Source organism: Mytilus trossulus, chromosome 2, assembly GCF_036588685.1.
Source record: "Mytilus trossulus isolate FHL-02 chromosome 2, PNRI_Mtr1.1.1.hap1, whole genome shotgun sequence".
Classification (NCBI taxonomy): domain Eukaryota; kingdom Metazoa; phylum Mollusca; class Bivalvia; order Mytilida; family Mytilidae; genus Mytilus; species Mytilus trossulus.
Genome location: NC_086374.1, coordinates 5,433,807 through 5,449,751, shown reverse-complemented (window position 1 = coordinate 5,449,751; position 15,945 = coordinate 5,433,807). Strand labels below are relative to the sequence as shown.

The following is a 15,945-nucleotide window of genomic DNA, read 5'->3' as shown; positions in this document are numbered from 1 at the left end:
TGTGTTTTTTTCTTTCCACCGTCATCTTTTTAAAAGTATAGTTATATCAGATTATGCAAAGGATGCCAAATCCAAAACCTCCTATTGTAACACTAATCTTGCAGTAGCACCTGAGTCGACCTTATTGAGAACAATTAACCATGATATATTTCAAATCTAAATATAAATTGAACGGTAAATCTTTTTCATTGAATAAAAAAACACTTTTGTATGCAACATTAACAGTGTATACGTAGAGTACAAATAAATGGTAGTCAAAGTCTCTAAAATAAATAATCGAACAACACAAAATATTCAAGTAAATAGATGTAACATACTGTCTTCGAAGTGTCTATTTTAAGAATTTCGGTTCTCAATGCTCTTCAACTTCGTACTTTATTTGGCATTTTAAACTTTTTTGGATTCGAGCGTCACTGATGAGTCTTTAGTAGACAAAACGCGCGTCTGGCGTATATAGTATACTAAATTTAGTCCTGGTATCTATGATGAGTTTATCTACATGGTATATCAAGCTTAAATGGGTGATCCCAAGCATAGAAAAGCAACAAAAAAAAAAACATTACGGATATGTCAATCCCAAATGTTCCCCCCCAAAAAAGTGAAGATTTAAACCCAGACAACCACAAACGAGATTCATATTAAACTTGGGACAGCCACACTCACTAGTGAATTGTGAAAATAGGTCAAGACTTTGGACATGTATATTCAATAGATTTATGAGACTTGGGACATGTAATAAAGGCTCTTGACTTCACTTTGGACAGGCACATGCACTAGCGTTTTGAGATTTGTAGACTTGTTAAATGTAATAGAGGCTCTAGACTTCACTTTGGACAGGCACATGCACTAGCGTTTTGAGATTTGTAGACTTGTTAAATGTTATAGAGGCTCTTGACTTCACTTTGGACAGGCACATGCACAGGCGTTTTGAGATTTGTATTTACATAATATCGAAAAGATAGAGTGATACGAAGGGAAAGAATGGAAAGAATATAGTAAACAAAATGACCGAGTAGAATGCTAGGTAGGTAGAAAAACAAAAGTCTGGTTTCAATACATCTTATAACATTTAAAACAAACTTCATAACACTAGTAACACAAATATTATACCAAAGTCACTAGTTTGAGTTTGTAAAACAAATACCATATAAATCTGATTTCTTTTTATAAACAATATGGTATATATAAACGCGTCTAAATGGAAAACTACGTTCAAACCTATGATTGCGTTGGAAAAAAACCGCAATTTTTATACATGTGCATGTAAAACAAATTACGTTGTTGAAGGGTCTAATCTAAATACAGCACAAACAACAAAAGACCAACTTAAGTGAAAAAGTATATTTTAACAAAACGCATTTGACTAACAGGTCGAACAACTGATGTTCTTTAACCCTGCTGACTGCCATTTGCGATTGCCAAATAAAATTGATCACAAGATGTAACAAAGTGGATCTTAACATAAATTTAATACTAAACAGAAAACAATTAACTTGTGGTCACGATGTTATGCCACAAACATAAGGTGTCAATATTGTTTTAATATATAATATATATATATATAAAGCTTGCAAAATCGAAAACGTTTCAACACACAGGTAGTTAAAATGAGGAAATGATAAAACTTGAAAAGCTTTATTTAAAGTTAAAGGAATGTAATGAATTTAAAATGTTAATGACAATTTGTGTTTCAGCATGTCCAAGTTCTACAGAAGATTCAAATTTCATGACTATCTATTATTAAACCTAAGATAATGTTCAAATTAAAGTAAACATACATTAAATATATTGCAGAAATTTACATGTCTTTTATCATTAAATTCTTAAATATATTGCCTCCGCATGCATTTCTCTTTCAACTGTTAATGGATCTTAATGGAAGTATTGATTCTGTTTACCCATTCTGATACAGAAAAATCTGTTTACACATTCTGATACAGAAAAATTTGTTTACACATTCTGATACAGCAAAATCTGTTTACACAATCGGATTCAGCAAAATTTGTTTACACATTCTAATACAGCAACATCTGTTTACACATTCTGATACAGCAAAATCTGTTTACACATTCTGATACAGTAAAATCTGTTTACCCATTCTGATACAGTAAAATCTGTCTACACATTCTGATACAGAAAAATCTGTTTACACATTCTGATACAGAAAAATATGTTTACACATTCATCTGTTTACACATTCTGATACAGTAAAATCTGTTTACACATTCTGATACAGTAAAATATGTTTACACATTCTGATACAGTAAAATCTGTTTACACATTCTGATACAGTAAAATCTGTTTACACATTCTGATACAGCAAAATCTGTTTACACATTCTGATACAGTAAAATCTGTTTACACATTCTGATACAGTAAAATATGTTTACACATTCTGATACAGTAAAATCTGTTTACACATTCTGATACAGTAAAATCTGTTTACACATTCTGATACAGTAAAATATGTTTACACATTCTGATACAGTAAAATCTGTTTACACATTCTGATACAGTAAAATCTGACTACACATTCTGATACAGTAAAATCTGTTTACACATTCTGATTCAGCAAAATCTGTTTACACATTCTGATACAGTAAAATCTGTTTAAACATTCTGATTTAGCAAAATCTGTTTACACATTATGATACAGTAAAATCTGTTTTTACATTCTGATACAGCAAAATCTGTTTACACATTCTGATACAGTAAAATCTGTTTACACATTCTGATACAGCAAAACATGTCTACACAATCTGATACGGTAAAATCTGTTTAAGCATTTTGATGCGGCAAAATCTGTTTACATATTCTGATACAGCAAAATCTTTTTACACATTCTGATACAGCAAAATCTGTTTACACATTCTGATACAGCAAAATCTGTTTACACATATTGATTCAGCAAAACCTGTCTTCACATTCCGATACATCAAAATTTGTCCACTTCTAACTCAAATACTTACCAAAGTTATTTATAACGTCCCGTTTAACTGTTGAACCAAACAAATGACTATTATACTTTGAAATAATTTTACTTATTTAATATACTTTTTAACGAAAACAAAATCATGAAATATGACATGAAACACTCACTCATTTATTCTTCGTTTATTTATCTTTGTTGAAGATTAAAAATAATAATACAAGAAGTCTAATCAATTTCATATTTTCTTTGTTTTAGGTCAATTCTATACAAGCATATTTCATGCTAAACCATATCTAACTACCTCGATATTGTCAGTATCTACTCGTGCCAAATCTAGTCTTAACTACATCGTTTTTGTCAATAACTAATTTGACTCCGCTTCCCCTTCCGTAACGTCTCATTAAACTTAGTTAGGCATCAATAAACTAAGAATAGGCAATTCCGAAAATATCACAATCGTATTTGTTCTGTCAAAGGTCGTGCTTAACGCCTAGTTTCGAAAGAATTATGACTACATTTAGCTAACATCGATCGTTAACCCGAATTTAAACTTTATTTCCACTGACGCCTTATATACATTGTTTGCATGTAAGCTTTTTGGATTTTTGTGTACCGAAGATGCAATCCTCGCAATGAATATTCATCAAATAGTTGCTCCTGGAGTTAGAGCAAGCAGCTGTCAATTAATCAATCTTAAACTTGCAATTGACATTTAGATTTCTATGATTGTCTTAATAAATGAACGCTTCTTTGTTTTAAATCATACATAATGTTTGTGTTCATTCTAATTTGTATATGTTGCAAATAATACGAACCAGATCAAATGTATTTTGTCATGAAGTATATAAAATGTAATAAAAAACAAGTGGAATAGTGTTTAAATTCAAGAGCAATATGCGATTAACATATTCATTTTATAAATATACTATTTTTGAAATTATGTCATTAATATTTCACGTCAAATGCTTCGTGGTTTCTGAATTCATAAATAAATTTTAAAGTTTAATTTCATTTCCATAATGGTTCGGTGTCTGGTGCAAGATCAATACGGCTGTGTACTTCGTCATCATTAAAACTGACGAATGACGTCATTATATGTATCAATTATGACAATGTTGCTTCTGGAACATCATATAACAAGGAAAACATCGAACAAATTAAGCAGCACACACAAACAAATTCCTTAACATCGATATTTTATGAGATATTTTATGAGATGCTATTTGCAATGTTCTGTGAAACATTTATATCTATTTCAAAGATAATTTGTCCCATTACATGGAAACAGAATAATAATGTAACAAGAAATGAATGATACAAATCAATTACTCCACAACCATTTCTTTATTAACTTTATTTCCGAGAGATAACATCGCAATTCCAAATACTACGGACTGAAATCTATTGAAACGTTAAACCGAACATGATTTTTTTAGCGTAACTTTTGTGTGCAAGAGGTATTTTTATTTACATCCATCTGATAAGTTAAATCCTTTTCCACTGATTTTAATTGTTTTTATGTTTATTAAATGTTACACCACTGTCCCAGGCTAGGGGAGGTTTTGTACCATCAAACTACTGTAACACCGCCACATCTAATATGTGTCTGTGACTGATAAGTCAAGAGCTTGTAATTCAGTGGTTGTCTGTTCATAAATAAGGCCGGTTTTTTTTCGTTTTTGCCAGTTCGTGGCCTTTATTTAACTGACTGTGCGGTATGGGCTTTGCTCTAATTGTTGTAGGCCGTACTACGGGTGACCTTTAGTTGTTAATTTCTGTAACATTTGGTCCTTTGTGGAGAGTAGGCAATCATTCCACAACTTTAGTTTCAACTTTTAGTTATATATTGTTATATTGAAAACTTCAACTACATATATTTATATTCTAAAATGAAACCCCATAAGTATTTACAGCTTTTGTAAAATCTCAAGCTTTCGAGTAATTTTGAATTTGTATAATCCATACAGTTGTTATTTTTCAAGTAAAAAAAAAATCACCCATAGATATGTTTAATCCATGTTCATGTTTAGAAGTGTTATTTTCCCTAATGTATTAAAACATGCATCAACATCTATTTAACGTTGCTGGTTAAAACTATATATATATTATAGTGAGTGGAAAAAGACATTGTAAACAAATCAAACATTTTTTAACACCAAACGACTTTTATAATGGAGTGATGTAGGCTGAGAGACGTTTTCTGTTACATTGATGTCTTGTCTAACAGTTGGCCCACACATATTTTGCTGGAAGCCATTTTTTCAAAACATCCGCATTTGAAGAAAAGAGTAAAACACGTTATATAAAGGAAAAGAACTTCAACCTTGCACAATAACTCCTACCAGACTCCCAAAGCATTGTTACAAATGAGCGTACCGCCATTTCCACCGGACGTCACTGCGAATTTATACATGGCACAATTGTTGAAGTCCAGGCAAGTCATAATATTTCTCTATCATAGTAAGTTATTGGGACAAAAAGGTTGTAATGCTAAACAATCGATATGTCCTAAGGATTAAAATGTTTCTTTTCTTCCCGTTTACATATCTTCATATAAATTAAAATCAGGAGATATTGGATGATTGCCAATGAGACAACTATCTAGCAGACTAGAGTGAAGCGGATGTACGCAAGAATATGTCACCATACAGCCTTCAATCATAAGTAAAAAGCTTTGCCGTTTAGTAAGTTATAAAGCCCATGAAATGACAACATGTGAAATATTCAAACAAATAAAAAAACCAGCCTTATTTATTATCATAAAAAAATGAGTAAACGAACAAAAAATTTGTCCAGCAAAAACCAACGTATATGCATTACTCAAATTTTTCTTCAATTTTATTCTAGGATTGATAAAATATAGGATATAGAACTGTTGATTTTGTTTGCTTCCATGGAATTTATTCAAAATATTACAATATCCGTGATATTGTTGTGTGCATAAATGAAAAATGACCAAACTTATCAAGTTTTGCCAGAAAAATAGCTTATTTAAATAATGTTTTCCAATAATTAAAATGTTTAAATAAGAATTGTTATAGATTTTGTTTTTAACAATGTGAAGATCTCTAAATTCATTGTATGACCATCTTCATTAAACTGAAAGTCTGAAACTGTCAATCAGATTAATTACAGGTTTTATTGCTTTAATCACCACTAAACAAAGGAAGCTCGAGATTTATTTCACATAGGGTTATAATACAATATGACGTAAACAAATAGGTCGTTACTATGCCACCTTCTGTCATTAGCAACCAAATTAAGGAAAACTTTGAAATACATAGTGCTTGAGAAACTATTGTTTCATTAATAGGAAACAAACGCAGTTCGGATAAAAAAATATACTTGAGTGTCATACTTCAATAGCATGAAAGAAGAAGTTGAGATTTAAAAAAAACAAAGTGATCTGTGTTAGATTGCATATTCTGGCGTTAATATTGAGTCACTGATAAGGTCTTTGCGTCGGAACTAAAGACATTTATTCTAAAAACAGTTGTTGGCATGACACGGGTTATGTTCTTCTCATATATGTTATGATGGTATGATACTAAACCCCTAACGGGAAGGATTGTGCCTGATGTTCATATGATGAAATCATAATCTTTCAGTCAGTTTAATTGAAGTCTGGAGCTGGCATGTCAGTTAACTGCTAGTATTCTGTTATTATTTATGTATTATTGTCATTTTGTTTATTTTCTTTGGTTACATCTTCTGACATCAGACTCGGACTTCTCTTGAACTGAATTTTAATGTGCGTATTGTTATGCGTTTATTTTTCTACATTGGTTAGAGGTATAGGGGAGGGTTGAGATCTCACAAACATGTTTAACCCCGCCGCATTTTTGCGCCTGTCCCAAGTCAGGAGCCTCTGGCCTTTGTTAGTCTTGTATTATTTTTATATTAGTTTCTTGTGTACAATTTGGAAATTAGTATGGCGTTCATTATCACTGAACTAGTCTATATTTGTTTAGGGGCCAGCTGAAGGACGCCTCCGGGTGCGGGAATTTCTCGCTACATTGAAGACCTGTTGGTGACCTTCTGCTGTTGTTTTTTATTTGGTCGGGTTGTTGTCTCTTTGACACATTCCCCATTTCCATTCTCAATTTTATTAATGCAATACCTGACAATACCTGAATATCATAACCACAAATTTAGAAAGCTGAAAAAAAAAGTTCACCCATTTGCAATGCTGATTAAAAAAGATATTAATTTAAAAGATAATAATTAATTTTATCATTTTTTCATAAATTAGCAAATTTCGGAGATGAAAATCCATAAAAAAACAATTCATTTCCTAGAACAAGACATATAAATTTACATGTATTTCAGAAATTGGAATCTGACTAAATATTCCTCATGTAATTTCCTTTCACATTCATTCACTTTATCTACCATAAGTAATAAGTAACTTTCCCGTATTTATCATCATACTGGATGTTCGTAATAGAAAATGTAAGGGAATAAAACAGCTCTTACTTCGGTTCAGAGTACATTCAACATAGTATAACAAATAAAAGTATTATATGTTTTAATTCTTGGCGTGATAACAAATCATAAATTCATTGTTCATCCGTACCAGACATTGACTTATGGAAAGCCTTATTCCACAGGGAGTGAATAAAAGACTGATTCCGAACATGAAGTTGATCATAAATCAATGACAGTGAAAAAGTACAATATAAACAAAGGTTATAGTTCATAGAAATTGCTGATCAGGTTTCTATACATGATAAAGCAGAAAAAAAATCAGACTCGATGGGCACATTATATTTGGTAATAATCTGTTAGTTTCGGTAGAACCACTTTACCTTATCAATACACAGTAAGTAATTATGTCCGAGGGAATAAGTTAAACTATAATTCAGGAAATCAAAGGATAACAAATACTAAAATGGTCGACGTAATGGCTCTAAACAATATACCGTATAACTTTATTTTCACCGAGAATATTTGTACTGTGCAATCAATTCAAGACGTTATATGTCAATATAAAATAATAATACCGGTACATATACGCTGCTAAATCTTGATAATGTCAAAGTACAATGCATTAAATGTCAATCTAAATCGCTGTAATTCTCCAATGAAGTGGGCACGGTGCCCGATTATCTTTCTCTTAAGGAGCCTTACTTCTCCGTAATATCAAACGGTTCCATTTCATATCAATTGATTTTATAATGTGGTTTTTGTTGTGTTTTTTTTTTTTAAATTCTAAAATCAAGTTTATTGCACTATATGCTGTTGTAAACATACCATGTCTTACGTCACAGTTCTCAAATTGCACCAAATACCATAAATTGCACCTATTCAACAAAAATAGCTGTGGAAATCTTACAAGTTTTCTTTGAGATTACACACTTGGTATTTTTTATCATTTGACATTGTACACGTCTTTCACCATAGTGATCAAATTATATTTTAGAATACAAACAACATTCACAGTTAATATCAGCAGATGAAGCGTTCACTAGAAAACGTCAAATCTACAGAAACGTTGCGATGCGACTTTCTCAAAAAATTATCTTTTAAAAAATGAGAAAATTAAATATGTTACAAGCATCCATTTCTTATAAAATGGATAGTAAGCATGGACTAATGTCAAATTGTTCTAAATACATAAAGGGAACAAAACATCTCTTATTGAATTTTTGAGGATTTGAATTTAAGCATGGATGCAATTTAGGTATTCCTCATTATGGAATGCTTGAGCGCTTGATCGTTTGGATCAATATAAAAAAGAAGATATGGTATGATTGCCAATGAGACAACTATTCACAAAAGACCAAAATGACACAAACATTAACAACTATAGGTCACCATACGGCCTTCAACAATGAGCAAAGCCCATACCGCATAGTCAGTAATAAAAGGCCCCGTTAAGAATGTAAAACAATTCAAACGAGAAAACAAGCGGCCTTATTTATGTAAAAAATAAAATGAACGAAAAACAAATATGTAACACATAATCAAACGACAACCACTCAATTACAGGCTCCTGACTTGGGACAGGCACATTCATAAATAATGTGGCGGGGTTAAATATGTTAGGGGGATCCCAAACCTCTCCCTAACCTGGGACAGTGGTATAGCAGTACAACATAAGAACGAACTATAAAAATCCGTTGAAAAAGGCTTAACTCATCAGATAGACACAAAAAAAAACCAAGTGGACGTGGCCGGGTACTTATACATCCAAACTCATTTTCTATGATGATTCAATGTGTATTCAAAATTAACTATATAGTAAACAATGTTACATCTAAAAAATAAACACAGAATGGAAACTTTTGTCTGGATCATAAAAAAACGTAGGTGAAAAAACTGTCAAAATAGGTGCAATTTGGGTACGTTACGTTACATCATTTAACATATAATGTTAGACTTTTTAATTCTTTGACTATTCCAACTATCGTCTTTCTTTTTTTTATATCTAAGACAATCTGCAAACTTTAAATTTAACCATCTTTTCCTCATTCATTTATCTGCTATCGTTTTTCTAACTTAGTCTGGCGAATATGAAGTACATTAACGCACCATATGCTGTATTTAATTGTTGAAAGATATTTTTTGATAAACCAGATTAAACAATATTGAAATTGACATAGTTAACGCTTGACTTTGTATTTCGTGGGAAATTTTCTATGGTTATTATCGTATAAAACCTGTAGCATTTTGTATTTTGTGTCTGCTTGGGAAAATCTTGTCTAATCTTAATCCTTAACTAATAAATCAATATTCCGGAAATTTTACAACGCAATACAATTTGATTTAATATTTATTGAATCTATTCATATTTCTATTTACGCTAAAAATTAATAATACATTATAGTTAATATTGATATATATATCATTATCCACAACTGACATTTGTAAATAACATGTTTATGAGGACAATTTAGTATATAAAATTTCACTTTTATAAATATAGTTAACTATCATTTCCCCATTCCCAACTGTATCAGAAGATGAAAACTTTAGATGAGTTTAAAACTTGTAAATATAATTCGCACATACTTTGTGTTAGAGGGATATTAAACGAAAAGATTGATATAAAATGCATTAGCAACAAAAGATATGAAAATACAGGATATTTAAGCAAAAGAGACACGTTTACGATTACCAGCATAAAGGCGTAAAAAAAAAAAAAAAAAAAGACCCACCAAATTTTTTACATTCAGACATTAAAAAAAATTTGAATAGACAAGAAACAAATGGTGTATCAATTAACCTTTAACCTTACTTTCTGCATAACTTGAGGTGTTTAGTTGGATACGTGTGGCTAAATCATGGTTTCTATGTAGTATTTTATGGTTTGTTGTGTGTCCTTTCTTCTTTTTTCATTTGCCAAGGGTCTGTTTTTATATGACGTATTATTTATGAGATCTTCTCCTATTTTCACTTGTCTAACAATTTAAAAAAACAAAAGTTTTATAGTTGTCATTTATCTTAACGTCAGAGTAAAGCCAGATATCACTGCAAGTTCAAATTTGTACCTAGCACTAGTATCAGCGGGATTATTTGCCAGATATCAATTAGGCTACATCACGGCATTGAAGAGCATTACTTCCACGAATTGTTTTTATTTATATCAGGCAAAGAAATCTGACAAATGATGTCATAAATTGCCCAACAAAATATCGATTCAGTACAAACATTTTGACAATTACGAGGAACAACAAGTAATAAACATAATATGGTAGACAACGTGGTAGCAAATAGTATGTGAATAGTTTTCCTTATGAATGCTTAGTCCGTTTCTGTGTGTGTTACATTTAAATATTGAGTCGTTGCTCTCCTCTTATATTTGATGCGTTTCCCTCAGTTTTAGTTTGTTACCCCAATGTTTGTTTTTTTTTGTCCATAGAAATACGAGTTTTGAACAGCGGTATACTGCTGTTGCCTTTATATTCCTACAGGTTAAATAATTTTATGCGCCAAATTTGAAGAACAGCATTACACATACACGGGTGGGATTGAAGCAAATAGCTATCAAAGGTACCAGGATTATAATTTAGTACGCCTGACGCGCGTTTCGTCTACATAAGACTCATCAGTGACGCTCATATCAAAATAGTTATAAAGCAAAACAATTAAAGGTGAAGAGCATTGAAGATCCAAAATTCCAAAAAGTTATGCCAAATACGGCTAAGGTAATATATGCCGTGGGATAAGATAATATCTAATTTTTCGAAAAATTCAAAGTTTTGTAAACAGGAAATTTATAAAAATTACCACATTATTGATATTCATGTCAACACCGAAGTGCTGACCACTGGGCAAACACAAACAGTGTATAGCCGTAAAAATTATATATATACATTTTATTTACAATCACATAATAAGTAGTTGACAATCTAAATAAGTCATGAGGTCTTTATAATTTACCAAATTATGATATTTAGCTTTACAACTAAATACATTTGGTTCGATTGCTTTCTTCTTAGCAGTAGTAATCAGCATCAATCAAATAAATCCTGAATGGATCAGATTGGATCACAGGATCATGAGTGACAGGTCCACTAGAAAACATATGATATATTTTAAATATTTGCCTGCTTTGTTTGAAAGAAGTTTTCTTTGTTAAAATCACCAGGTTTTTATATAATCCTTTCCGACAATTTGTTATAAAAAGTTCGTTGTATGTCATGAAGTTAGGTCTACCAGATATGTCAATAAGAACTGTAATTAAATAACATATCAGATTTCTTATTTTTTTAGCCCTTAATGTCTAAATATAGATAAGGCAACTATGATATTCTTTTTAGTGGGTTTCAATTATAGAAAATTGTGCTTCTTCCAGTGGAATTTAACATTTCTACTTTTGTAAAAAGAATATCAATAACATCAAGAAAACTTTCACACAAAACAAGTGTGCTAGCCTAACAATTTACATATCCCAGCAAAAGTGCAGAATTATTATTTTTTTAAGTATCAGAAAAAAATGAACCATGTAGTTCTTAACTATATATTTTACGACCCTTTTGCAGATGCAAATTTTGTTAATCATTTTATAATATATGTCATTTACTTTTCTTTCTGCCTCGTAATACCATAATCCAAATAAATGGAAACATAAACTTGATAATTGTTTTGTTTCTTCCTCCCCCCCAAACAAAAAAAACCAACATCTAATACAAAGTTAAACAAATCAGCAATAAAGATTTCCGAGCAAGTCTCATCGTGAATCTACAGTCATAATTAAAATAACAATTCAGCAGAAAGTTCGATGCAGGAACAGAAGTTGATGCAAAGATAAGCATAAACATACTGAAAAGGGAAAATACTAAATTCAATAAAAAATAGACCACTGCAACCTTATTCTTTTACAGAGTCAAGTACATGTATCTATATCGCTAGGTTATAAGAATGGTAACAGAGTCAAGTACATGTATCTATATCGCTAGGTTATAAGAATGGTAACAGAGTCAAGTACATGTATCTATATCGCTAGGTTATAAGAATGGTAACAGAGTCAAGTACATGTATCTATATCGCTAGGTAATAAGAATGGTTACAGAGACAAGTACGTGTATCTATATCGCTAGGTTATAAGAATGGTTACAGAGACAAGTACATGTATCTATATCGCTAGGTAATAAGAATGGTTACAGAGACAAGTACATGTATCTATATCACTAGGTTATAAGAATGGTTACAGAGACAAGTACATGTATCTATATCGCTAGGTAATAAGAATGGTTACAGAGACAAGTACATGTATCTATATCACTAGGTTATAAGAATGGTTACAGAGACAAGTACATGTATCTATATCGCTAAGTTATAAGAATGGTAACAGAGTCAAGTACATGTATCTATATCGCTAGGTTATAAGAATGGTAATAGAGTCAAGTACATGTATCTATATCGCTAGGTTATAAGAATGGTTACAGAGACAAGTACATGTATCTATATCGCTAGGTAATAAGAATGGTTACAGAGACAAGTACGTGTATCTATATCGCTAGGTTATAAGAATGGTTACAGAGACAAGAACATGTATCTATATCGCTAGGTTATAAGAATGGTAACATAGTCAAGTACATGTATCTATATCGCTAGGTTATAAGAATGGTAACATAGTCAAGTAAATGTATCTATATCGCTAGGTTATAAGAATGGTTACAGAGACAAGTACATGTATCTATATCGCTAGGTAATAAGAATGGTTACAGAGACAAGTACATGTATCTATATCGCTAGGTTATAAGAATGGTAACAGAGTCAAGTACATGTATCTATATCGCTAGGTTATAAGAATGGTAACATATAGAATATTTTCATCTCCTCCTGTATAGTTTACTTAAGATAGCTCTGGATAAATATTATTTTACAAAAGATGTATTTTTTAAAGAATAAATAACGAACTTGCAAATATGACATACTAAGAGATAGAGATTCTTGGATTTGATGGCATATCAGTTTGTATATATATGGCTAGGGCGGCGTTCCCATTGACGTTTAAGAAATGTATAGGTTCCAGCCCCATTTGAGGAGGATTTAGAGAATCAGCTCTACCCTAACATTGTTTTATAAATATATATATCCGTGAAGAAGTGCAAAGTCAGTTTTATCTATATATTAACAAGGTGTACCTGTGTCACTATTTTATTTTATAACTTATGGTCTGAAAATTCAACAGAAATGTATCGTCTATTTTTTCTAAGACAAAAAAAACCTTGAACGCGCTTGACTTAAACAAGGTGATGACATCACATTTGATCTTTATCATATAATCATAACGAAGCCATCAGCATGGGTCAAAAACGTAGTAATATTCTACATGGCATCAACTTACAAAGTTTTTCAATGTAGTTTATAAACATTATCAATACAGTGTAGTCGGTAGCCCTTTAAAAGTTGTCAAAAGTACAACAGAGAGCAAATTTGAACAAATTTATAAAAGGTAGGTTTAATAATTGAAAATATAATAAAGATCACTTACTATTTTTTGATTTAAGTGGTCCAATTCACGTTCTGTAACTTTTCTTTTCATGTCCTCTATACGTTGTCGTTTGAACTCGTTATACTTGTAGTATAAATACATCCCTGGGACTGCTATCGCAGATAAATGTTTCATCACGGAGGACGGGACAACATCCTCAGACATCTTGTCCCTCTCTCGTCTTCTAAAAATTGTCGGCATTTTTTCTTTTTCAAGTCCAGATCGAGTAAGATTACGTGAAAGTTAAATCAATTAAAATGACGTTGCTCCAACCAGAATCTTGCAGCCATACTTTCGTAGTTCAAATACAAAAACCATTGAATATATGATCTCATAATGTCGAGAATCGATCAGAAAAAGGCAATTATGAGAAACAACCAAATTCCAACACAGCTATTGGCATTTTACTTCTGGTGAAAATCTTCAGCTGATCAGAGGTGTTACAGAAGAACATGTCGTCTGCAACTTTCCCGCCACAGACACAATAATGAACATCTTTGACTCGAATTAAACAGCTAATGCGAGATGATGCATACTTTAGCATTGGGATCAATTCGTTGATTTAAAAATCGATAGATTTGTATGCATTGCTAAGAAATTTAAATAGCTACTTTGCTTTTAGTAACCAGTCAACTTTTATTGTGAACGAGAGATTAAATAAGTCAATCATTCAAGTGACGGGTAGACTTTAATACCTTTAATTATTCAAATATAACGCTACAAGAAAGAAAATGTTCTAAATACTAGTTAAATTAAATTCATCATTTAGGTACCATGACTAATATATTATCTAGGAATACTTTTATCAAATTCTTCTTTTTCTCCCGAAGGGAAGTACAAATGTGTTTATGATCGAGATAAAATCGTTAAGACAAAGGAAACATACTGGGTAGAAATACACTGTAGGTGTCAGAATCGACAAGAACATTGATTATGTTTTAACTGTTTAATTGATTACTGAATATAACACGAAGGAATCGATAGCAATAGAAAAGGTTAAACAGACAATGCTCAAGGTCGTTAATGATAGTATTTTGTTTTCTTTGAAATGAATTATGTTGTAAGGCATACCAAAGGGGTCCAACTGAAACAAGATTAATAAAGTTATTATTGAAATGACATACACAAAGGAGTAGGTTCACGAATGATCAATATTTGCTCTTAAATAACATGAAAGTTATATTCAGCAATCAAAGTCAACAATACATTTATAATATTTGTGTTGAATTCAAACTGAACGGACTAAAATCATGTCTTATTGGTATGTTTTATTGGATAGAGTTTCTGTTAACCATGCTAGTATTAAGTTAAAAAAAAAAGAATCTATTTAGTGGAATTTCTGTTGCTGATTATTTTTGCTGTTTGAAAAAGTTAACTCTATTTTTTTACCATATATTTTGGTTTAAGATATAAGGTAAAAACACTAATTGTGGTCAACAGTCGTCCTATAGGTCTCATGTAAGTGTCAACTTACAATTTATTTATGTTCACATCAACCAAATTTTATACAGAACATACTATTTTCATTGAAAAGGTGATGATTAGGCCATATTAACTTATCATTTAAAATCTTTTTTATTCTTTTGTATGTTTAATTTTGCTTTAAGCAGTTTCTCACTATCTGCTTATTTCTCGAAAAGTAAAAATGATATTATTTTACATCTACCCCCTTGCTTTATTAATTTTGTATTGACATTATGTCAAATATAAAATTTATTTGTTCGTTGAATGTTCATTTGTGTTTGTTAATTTGTCTTTTAATTAATTAAGTCATTTCACTGATATATTTTTGTGTGACTATCTATTTTTGTGATGTAAAACTATTGTTTTATGTTGGGTGAATGTTGGCGCCTATTAAAACATTTAAACCCGCTGCATTTGTTTGAAACTGTCCTCAGTCATGAACCTGATGTTCAGTGGTTGTCGTTTGTTTATGCGGTTCATTAGTGTTTCTCGTTTTTATATATATTAGAACGTTGTGACTTGGATGGAGAGTTGTCGCATTGACACTCATGCCACATCTATATATATCTAATTATTCCAAAAAGGAGTCGACTGATGTTTTCCG

At 31.2% G+C, this 15,945-nt stretch overlaps 1 protein-coding gene across 1 annotated transcript in view; it reads right to left on the bottom strand.

Moving 5' to 3' along the window:
• Positions 1–14,384, bottom strand: part of LOC134706344 (uncharacterized) — a 62,583-nt gene extending 48,199 nt beyond the window's left edge. Inside the window, exon 1 of the mRNA XM_063565204.1 lies at positions 13,878–14,384. Within this exon, the coding sequence (XP_063421274.1) occupies positions 13,878–14,078 (201 nt within the window). The 5' untranslated portion in view covers positions 14,079–14,384. The remainder of the gene's footprint in view (positions 1–13,877) is intronic.
• Between the last annotated feature and the right edge of the window lie 1,561 nt (positions 14,385–15,945).